This window comes from Bidens hawaiensis, unplaced genomic scaffold, assembly GCF_021521415.1.
Source record: "Bidens hawaiensis isolate Kalapana, Puna unplaced genomic scaffold, B.hawaiensis_p1.1 tig00058111_1, whole genome shotgun sequence".
Taxonomy (NCBI): Eukaryota; Viridiplantae; Streptophyta; class Magnoliopsida; order Asterales; family Asteraceae; genus Bidens; species Bidens hawaiensis.
In genome coordinates, this window is record NW_027500500.1 from 1 (window position 1) to 10,221 (window position 10,221).

Here is a 10,221-nt window from a genome sequence, read left to right on the forward strand (position 1 = left end):
TAATGGGACCCACATAAATAATAATGTGAAATGACCAATATTAGAATGTTATTGTCTCAATTGCTGCATTTTTTTTCAAAATCTTTTGTTTTTTTTTGTAGGAAAAATTAGCAACTGCTGAAGAACTTGAACCTTTCATCAACCATGCATCCCAAATGGCTGCTTTGGACTACATTGTATCTGTGGAAAGTGACATTTTTATCCCCTCTTATTCGGGGAATATGGCAAGGGCTGTTGAAGGCCATAGACGGTTTTTGGGACACCGAAAAACTATTTCTCCTGACAGGCAAGTAATTAGTTTTGCCATTTTTTCAAATAATTACGGTCAGTGTATAACAAAGGTCCAATGATATGGTTCAATATGTCGATAATAAAATATTGATGTATTTGATCTTGTTACAGATATCCTTGTTTTGTTGTGTTGATGGGTATTTGACTCTTGAAATCTTTATTTATATATATTTTTAACAATTTCTAAACAGTTATGGTTAATATTTAACAAGAAACCAATAATATGGTTCAAGAAGTGGATTTTTATCAAATATTGATGCATTTGATTTGGTTTCAGATATCCTTCTTTTGCTGTTATTAGTTTTTAGAGGATATTTCTGGTATTTGATTATTGAAATATTTGTTGATCTCTCTCTTGCTCATTACTCATTGATATGGCCTTCTGATTTTTTTTAATTGTTAAATATTTTTTTTTATTTTCATCAGAAAACTCCTTGTTCGAATTTTTGACAAAATTGCTAATGGCACAATGAAAGAAGGCAAGAAGCTTTCAAGTCGGATAATTGAAATGCACAAAAGACGGTACGTTTATCATCTCTCTCGTGTTGATAATCATGGATGCGTAATGTCTTTCATAAACGAGTCTGTTTAATAAACAACGCGTTTTACGGGCAGACTTGTGTTATTGTTTAATGTTTAATCAAACAGGTCGACCCGCTAACCCGTTTACGACCCGTTTTACCAACTTATTATTACAACCCGCCAACTCGTTTAGACAAATGGGTAAAAACGGATCGTGCTTGGGTTACACGATTGTGTGAGTGTCCGGGTTGTGGTTGACGTCTTGTCTTTACTACAAATTCGGTTTTTGAGTATATTTGGGGTTTTGGGTTGCACTACTTTATCAGATCCTTATAAGTCACATAACATTCAAATTAAAAACGAAAATCCCTATACTCGGCCTGATTTGGCTATTTCCGATTTTAATTACACGCAAAACCGAAATCAAACTGAAAATTCAGTTTTCATGAAAACATAAAACCAAAGCGTCGGTATTTGTTCGGGTTCGCTTATTTCGGCTTTGTCAGTTATGGATCGGTTAATTTGGTTTCATTTATTGGTGCGGTTGTTGCAGGCAAGGCTCACCAAGGAAGCGAAAGGGTCCAATCACGGGGACAAAAGGAACTGACCGGTTCCGTTCAGAAGAAGCATTTTATGTTAACCCGTTGCCCGATTGCTTATGTCAAAAGGAATCGACAATATATGGAAATAGCACCGCCGCTGTCCTCAAATAGGCCCCGAAAACGGCTTGTTTTGTATGTGTTTCGAGGCATGTGGAAGCGGCTGACGTGTGGGGCCCACCTTTGCGGGTATATTTTGGGAATATAGATACATTTTAGATGAGGTATCATGCTTAGAAGCATTGGATTGGATTTGGGTGGGATATTATACTTTATAGAATTAGTGACCTTAAAAAGTAGTGTTTTGTGTATTCAAAATGTTTGTTTACATCAATAAATAGAAAAAGAAAGTTTAGTTAGGAGTTATATTATATCTTTCTTGTTTCCTAGATGTTTATTACTACTTGTACATTTCAAAATAAAATGATTTTAAACATTAATTGGAGGATTATTAAAACAGAATGGTAAGTCAAATGCTGTTCTGTCCAAAATTTTTTAAACAGGGGTTTAGGTTTTATATGTAACTAGATGCGTGCCCGCACAATGCAGTGGGGTATGTACGCAAACATGACATCGAATGCGTAACCAGTGTTACCGTTTGAGTAAGTGCTTGACTTCACAATAGTACGCACGTAACCCAACGATAATATGCTCGTAATGTGGCATTGGAAGTTTAACTGGTGTTAGAAAGCACGTCAGACAACGTTGCACGCAATCAGGTATCGGTGTACACGTAACGCTACATTGAACGCCTCTTAACCCGCAATCCGTTCCGCCTGACACCGTTCTAACATGAAATCCGTTATGACTTGACCCCTTTGGACCCGAACACGTCCCGGCCCAAACCAAATTAACCTTTTTTGTATCGACCCATTCCAACCTTAACTTTTTAGACCCATGGCCCGAACGACCGAAGCCGCCCGACCCGTTTGTCGGTCCTTAATGGTAATCACGCAACACATTAAATTTTTAAAATGAAAAAATTATTGCAATATCATACTCATATTAAAGAGAATAAAATACTCGTTTTTATGGTATAATATATATATTTTTAAATATTAACGTGTGAAAAAGTTATAAACGTTTAAACGTCGTGGGATAGTTAGTTTAAAATAAGGGGTATATATGTAACTATTATATAAATTAACAAAATGTGATTAAAGTTAAATGAACATACTTGTAATTATTTTTGGATAAATTAAATCAAGTGTATATGTTTTTGCGAAAAGACAAAATTGCCAAAAGACAATATGCTTTATATATAGTATAGATTTGTGCTTTATAAGCTGCGGTTTACACATTATAAACAAAAGTTTACTATGCAATTTTATTCTTTTCTTCGGCTAATGTAAAGCATCCCTTTTTAGTACAATTTTGTTTGGTATCGATGTTATATTAAATTTCACGATAAATAAAACACCAATTTTATAAAATTTCATGATAAATAAAACACCAATTTTATTTAAATTAAACAAGCTAGTTCACTTAAGTACAAGGAGTTGCGGAAACTAGCAAAGGACACTTCTTATGAACCGTAATACCATTGGTCTCACTCATGTTGAAATCCTCTTCGCCCACCAAAGCCAAATCAAACTGATACACCAAATTAGCCAAAACAAGCTCGTTAACAACCATAGCAAATTGAATACCCGGACACCCATGTCGTCCAGCACCAAATGGTAACAACTCGAAATGCCAACCCTTTGTAATCGATAGGACTTTTCAAGAACCTCTCTGGTTTGAACTCCTCGGCCTCTTCCCAGTGTGAAGGATCTCTTGCTATTGCCCATGCGTTAATCAACACTTGAGTGCCTGATTGGATCTCGTATCCCTGTAGTTTGATGTCTTCGGTTGATTGGCGAGGAACGAGCAGTGGAAGTGGAATGTGGAGTCGCAGGCCTTCTTTAAAGACGGCTTTTAGGTAAGGCATTCTAAGTCGTCTTCCATGATGAGTGATCTTCCTTGGCCTACTTCAAGCACCTCGTGTTTCAATTTTTTCATTGCTTGCGGGTGCCTTAGTAGCTCGCACATTGTCCACTCAAGGCTTGTAAATGTAGTATCAGCTCCAGCAGTAAATAAGTCCTACACGAAACCATGAATCAGTAACAACACACATACATTCAAAATCCTTAAGATTTTAACCATGCATGTAGACACAATTCACAAGAAATTTTGGTCAGATGAATATTTTTTAGGATCCTAACATGTGAAAATATGAAATATGAGGGTCCCTTGACTCATCTTATTGTTATCACGATAATAGCCTTGATCATATCTCTCTCAAGACGAAAACCTCTCGCGTTCTCTCTTTGAAACTCTAATAAGATATCAACAAGATCTCGACCTTCAACACCATCCACATTCTTATTAACATGTTCATCAAGAACAACTTCAAGAAACTCATCAAACTCTTTGGCAACTTTATCGGCTTTCCAATTTAATCCACTCAACCAATCCACCCACCTTAGCGATGGGATATAACTCCCAACACTAAAACATCCCAACAATTCCATAAGCCTTTCCAACAGGTTCTTAAACTTTCTCCCTTCATAAGTCCTCCCCAAAGCCACCCTACAAACCACATTATTAGTAAGTGTAATAAGTAACTCACTTAAATTAAACGCCAAACCGTTTGCTTTCCGAATCTTTTCCATCATAACAACCATCTCATCCTCTCTCACTTGATGATAGGACTGAACCCTCTTGTTGCTTAAAAGATGGAGTACTGCAATACTCTTAACTTGCCTCCAATATTCTCCATATTGAGAAAAGGCTATATCTTTGCATGCATAAAATACTCTGTTAGGGATGTTTAAATTTGGTCTACTAGAAAAGATTACATCATGGGTTTTCATGATGTCTTTGGCTGCATCAACCGAAGAGGCTACAAGAACCGGCACCGTGCCAAGGTGAATCAACATGAGTGGACCATAGGTATGAGCCATGGCTTGAAGGGCACGGTGTGGGCTTGAGCCTAGTTGGAGAAGGTTTCCGATTAATGGTAACTTTGGTGGAGATGGTGGTAGGTTTTTGCAGGATTTTGTTGAAGAAAATGATGATTTTAGAAGAAGTAATGTGAGAATGAAGGGAAGAAAAGAAAAGAGAAAAACTTGTAGTGTGAAAGACATTTTGTTTTTTGATGTTGTTTATGAATCTAGAAAGGTTGTATATAAGACATTGGCTCATGTGGACTCAAGGATGCATGCTAAAATTGTTAATTATATAACCTTTTTATTATTCAAAAGAAATCAAGTATCTTTTGTTTTTTAACATGTACAAGCACGAGAACAACAACTTGGTTAATTAACCCAGTGGTAGAGGCGCTTGTCTTTTGATGCCCGTCAGGTTCAAAACTTTGGCATATATAAAGTTAGTTTAGACAAAATGATATAGTTTAGACTTTTAAAAAAACAAGCAAGAGAACAAACAAGATTAATAATAGCATGTATAGTACAATAATAATAATAGAAAACGAAATTCACCAATATAAACATGCTGATGTAACAAGTGATGATGAAAAGAAAGTGACGAAAAATTCACATGTCGTTATATGGACTTGACATAAAAGCAAGATGCTACTTATCGTCTCATTTTCTGCATTCTTTTTTAAAAAAATCTTTTGGTTTTTTTTGAAGGAAAAATTAGCAATAGTTGAAGAACTTGATCCTTCAATCAGCCATGCATTCCAATGGCTGCTTTAGACTATATGTATATGTGGAAACTGGAAAGTGACATTTTTATCCCCTCACATTCTGGGAATATAGCAAGAGCTGTTGAAGGCCATAGACGGTTTTTTGGACACCGAAAAACTATTTCTCCAGACAATTAATTTTGCCATTTTTCAAATAATTACGGTCAATGTTTAACGAAGAACCAATAATATGGTTTAAGAAGTTGATGATTTGATTTGTAAAATATTAATGTATTTGATTAGTTTCCCGATATCTTTCTTTTGCTATTGTTGAATGGTATATTGGGGATTTGACAATCTTTATGAATTTTATTTTCTTACTTTTTTTAAAACCATTATGGTTAACATTTAACGAATAATTAATAACTAGTATTCAGACCCGCTGCAATGCACTGTTTCGTTAATTGATTACAAAACTTTATCATTCTTGTAATGAGCTACGTTTTGGTAGCTCTACAGTCATTGGAGTTCTTACAAAAGAATATATTAGTTACATATTGTTAACGAAACGAACAAAAAAAAAAAAAAGAAAAGAAAAAGAAAAACCGTGAACACATGTAGCTGCAGTCTAACCCATCAGCAACTCGTCAATATACTTTAACTTCGTTCAAGATCCAGGGTTCAAACTGTGGTTCGAACATGAACCATAGTGACTGCTGTTGTTCCTGCTAATAAGTGTGGCCATGCATGTCTTCAACAAATTGTATGGTTTCTCACCAGCCCTCCTAAGTTTGTGTTGGACTATTTAAAATGTCTCAGTTGCAAAATCTTTCCTAACCGGGCAGGAACACATTTACACTTCATTCTACACGTACAATTTGTTTGCGCTGCAAAAGTTTAAATGGTTTATGCTGCATTTGTGCGATATATATCCAAAGTTTTTAATGTAATAGCTCTTTGCTAATCACTAAAAACACAAATCTTTAAAATCTCAAAACACACATTGAAACATATATAGACAAACGGAGAGTAACCATCAAATGGGTTTGACTGGCTCCCTTTCAAAAATATTCCAAAATCACCATTGAGCATAGACTTTTTTTTTTTAAATTAAAATGAATTAAAAGGCTGTATCTCACAATTAGATGCAACTTGTAGAAAAGCCACTAACCTGTGGAATCAGATATTACTTTCATAGCATTAACATACTCAAATGAAGCGTCACACCAGTTGTCATATTTATGATGCAAATGTACAAACTCGGTACCATACGGGCCAAACACACCAACATCAAGCCCTACAAAGAAACCAAATGATTGGTTTGAGTTATTGTTATTGGGAGTGGCAATCATGAATTAACCTTAATTTTATACGGTTCATCAGAAAAGAATGGTTCTTTTGATCAATTGATAACATTATTTATATTAATACAAAACTTTATACAACAATGGTTTCTGTTACTTTTGTTCTCGAGTATGTATTTTCTCTATACACACGAAATTCAAAGTAAAAAAAAAAAAATCGAAATGTGATGTAAATTACTTGAGGCTCAGGCTCGCTATAACTGCAACATTGGTTGCCTCGCCAAATAGCGGTGTGTCATCATAGCCTATATTGAAATATAAAATGACAACCAACAATAACCTAAAACACCTGCCACCTCTATCAACCAAGGTGCTCATATTTCAACAAAAACCCTTAATCAAGTGCAACATATAATCCAAATTAAAAACTCTAAATGTGAAACCACATGCTCATATTAGTCTCAAACGATAACCATAGCACAAAGAAAAACAAATCGAATCATGGCGTTGAACACCATTCAAACCATGAACACACAATCAACATATAACCCTAAGTTTGAAAATCACATGTTCACATCAGTGTCAAATGAACATCACATTCACATAGCACACGAAAAACCAACTGAATTACATACACAACAAACAACAAATTCGTAGGTCTAGGCATTTCACAAACGAAACTTCACATTAACATAACACGTGGAGCATCCACATATGAATGTAAATTGTACAACATAAGAAGCTAGATGTACAACAGGTTTATGCACAAATGTAAGGAACAATGGATATGAGCATTGATGTAGCAAACACAACTCACAGACTCAGATACACATCATCACCGTCTTACCGCCACCTAGGGTTCAAATTTGAACCCGGAAACAGTTGTAATTGGAGCACAGAGGTTGCTTTTGCGACAACCATAGACAACTAAAAGTCGCTTGTCTCCGTTACCGCCGTAGCCTAGGTTTTACAAAATCAAACCCGTCAATAAAAGAATCGGAGATGAATGCGGAGTTACAAAAGTGGCATAACACCACCGTCATACTGTCGGAACCCAACAGCACACGAATCAAAGCCATAACAGACGTAATTCGAACTCCAAAAGTGGCACAACACTGCCTTCATACTTCCGCCACTACGATACACCGCTGATCAGTGGTGGATCTAGACCATAATCTCAGTTGTAACGCTCAAAATTTTTTTCTTTTTACCGTATTTCATACAATGTAAACGATTTTTTTTACCGTATTTCATACAAGAACCGAATTTATTTTACGATATTGCATAGAATAGTTTTTTGTTTTCTTTTTTTAACTTGCCTTTGTACCGTATCATCATTTTCTTGTAATTTTCTTTTAAAATGATTGTTAATAAGATTTTGTTGTTTCATCTTCCAAGTTCCCTAATTTTAGAAGTGATAAAATTTAAACCATAAATCTATAATCAATTTCAATTTACACATAAGCCATAAATCCCTCATCAATTACAATTTCCAATTTATATTATACTATTAAAAAAAATCATTTAATTGCCCATAAATAATTCCAAATTAACAATTTACATAAACAAAAAACAATTACAATTAAGTAGAGGTAGAAGAATACCTAAATTGAACAAGTAGAATTCAAACCGTTGATGAGGGAGTGGGGGACTGAAGGAGCACCGACCGTTGGCTACTCGGTTGCAGCATGCAGGGGGTTGGGGCAGTGTGGGGGGTGTAAGCCACGACTGAATGAAACTTTTGTTTTGTTGAATGTTGATGTCCGACCTAAACCAAACGTTTAAGCATAAAGGAAAAACAAACAAATGGTTTTAATTAGTTTGTGCTTAAATTTGGTTTGGCTTTAATTGGTTTCGACTTTTAATTTGGTTGGGTTTTAAACAAACAGGGGTAACCGACCAAAACGTATAAAATTTGTACTACCGGCGAAAAGTTTAGGGGTAACGGAGGCTACCCCTAGTTATATGCTAGGTCAGCCATTGCCGCCGATGGCCGGTGATCTCTCAAGCAACAGAGAGAAAGCAAACGGTCTGCAATAACAGAAAAAGGACAAAGAAGAATAAAAGCGAACAATGAGAAAACCCCAAATATGATTGCATCTAAATGAAAGCATCATTTGGGTCTTGAAGCATGCTCAATCTTTCTCGAAATGTCTCTCATGTTTGTACAAAAGAGAAAGAGAAACAGATTAAAAGTGGAGAAAAGGTAAACATATGAGAACGTGGAGCACAGGTGTAAACTTTACAGTAACACACGTAGCATCCAGGTATGTATATCAACTTTGTCCATAATAAAATATGTTAACATCTTTTAGATACAAGTTGATTAATGGAAAAATATATTGTTACGCTTATATTCGAATTGCAATCAAGGAATAATTTAGTCATGCCAAGTCCTTTCGTTATAATATTTTCTCTTAAGTAGTTCGACAGAGTCTCTTAATGATGTAGAACATCATTAATGTAAATTGCGATTATGGTGAACCTTTAAGAGTAATATTTTGATAAATGCATATAACTCATTTTACTAAATTTATACCCTTATTTATTAATGACGAGTGGGTGAAAATATGTGTTTTTAATGTTTAATATCGTGTGTTTTATTTTTAGATACATTGAACACGATTACTTTGAGATCTTTTATGACTATAGGTGTTCAATGCTTAAACGAGCTAACATGGAGCTTAAATAAGCATTATGGAAGCTTTTGGATGAGACTTGAGGAACAAGGAGTGAGAATGATAAAGATGGAAAAAAATCTTTGGTGAAACTAGAGATACCGTGCAGTACACCGGCAGTATACGATGGTGGTGTACAACATCAGCGTACAAGTAAGCGTATGCCTATGGAAATTTCCCAATTTTGTGAAGATCATTGTACGGTACGGTGGTATCCGTCGCACGCCTGGTTTGCAAAAAATACGAATTTTGGAGTGTAAAAAGAATATATTTTTAGGGTTTGAAGATATGTTTTGGTAGACGAATTAAGGGGTGACCAAGGGTGATTTTGGGTCATTCGAATCACTCTAATCACATCTTTAATCATGTTTCCTTTAACCGGATCAAGATTTAAAGCTGCTATCTCCATGATTCAAGGCTAAACCATTCGTGACAGCTTCAGGTGTAGGGTTTTTGTATGAAATGACTCTTTGTGAATTCTATCTATGTTCTTGGATTGAATTTTGATTAAGCTTTTGTTTAATTGAACTTTTACGTTTATTGAATTACGTAAAACAATTATTTTTCTAGGATTCCCATTTATCATAAATTTGTGGGTTTGTGTTCATCAACATTTAGGATTAAGTTCCAATAGTCATTGAACCGTTTACCTTTTATCATTAATTTATGGGGAGTTTTATTGTGGCATTCGTCAATTTTCGAAACCGAAAACCCGTCTCATTTAATTTTTTTTTCTTATTATTGTTGTTATTATTATTGTTATTAGTATTATTATTATTTTATTATCCAGATCTCCGTTATTAAATAAAAATAATGAGTATTAATCATTTATCCTAGTATGTCTATTTACATTTATCTTGTTACGCAAATTAATTGTTCATTAAAGAACTATCCATCATGTGCAAAATCCACCCCTAAACCTAACTTTTATTCTTCTTGATCAAACATTCAAACATTAAGGACTAATGTGCAAAGATTTTAAATCTTTATTCCCTCATTTTCATCCCCGTCGACACCATACACCCCCTTGGCTTTTATCCACCATTATAGCCATAAATCACGGAATTGGTCTTGTTTACATGTTAATTGATCACAAGCGCTTTCAATCACAAGTTTAATTGCGTACGTGACAGCTAATTGACACTGATTTAATTCCATCATAAACCGCGGAATCAACTTCGAGTTGAAAAGACATA

The 10,221-nt window shown here is 35.0% G+C and overlaps 1 protein-coding gene and 1 pseudogene across 2 annotated transcripts; one reads left to right on the forward strand and one right to left on the reverse strand.

Annotated features, from left to right (window-relative positions):
- Positions 1-79: 79 nt before the first annotated feature.
- On the forward strand, positions 80-1,542 carry LOC143602190 (O-fucosyltransferase 7-like). Of its 2 annotated transcripts, none has more exons than XM_077079390.1 (3): positions 80-290; positions 718-813; positions 1,367-1,542. In XM_077079390.1, exons 1-3 carry the CDS (start codon positions 145-147, stop codon positions 1,524-1,526), a joined length of 402 nt encoding a protein of 133 aa, XP_076935505.1. In that variant the 5' UTR covers positions 80-144; the 3' UTR covers positions 1,527-1,542. The 2 variants fall into 2 exon arrangements, with proteins under 2 accessions (XP_076935505.1, XP_076935506.1); XM_077079391.1 differs by having other exon boundaries at positions 80-286.
- A 1,355-nt stretch (positions 1,543-2,897) lies between these two features.
- On the reverse strand, positions 2,898-4,670 carry LOC143602191 (cytochrome P450 Tp4149-like; annotated as a pseudogene).
- Between the last annotated feature and the right edge of the window lie 5,551 nt (positions 4,671-10,221).

Coding starts and splice junctions, on each gene's coding strand:
- LOC143602190 (XM_077079390.1), top strand. CDS start 145: ATGCATCCCAAATGGCTGCTTTGGACTACATTGTATCTGTGGAAAGTG. Junction 291..717: donor CTATTTCTCCTGACAGGCAA/GTAATTAGTTTT, acceptor TATTTTCATCAG/AAAACTCCTTGTTCGAATTT. Junction 814..1,366: donor ATTGAAATGCACAAAAGACG/GTACGTTTATCA, acceptor CGGTTGTTGCAG/GCAAGGCTCACCAAGGAAGC.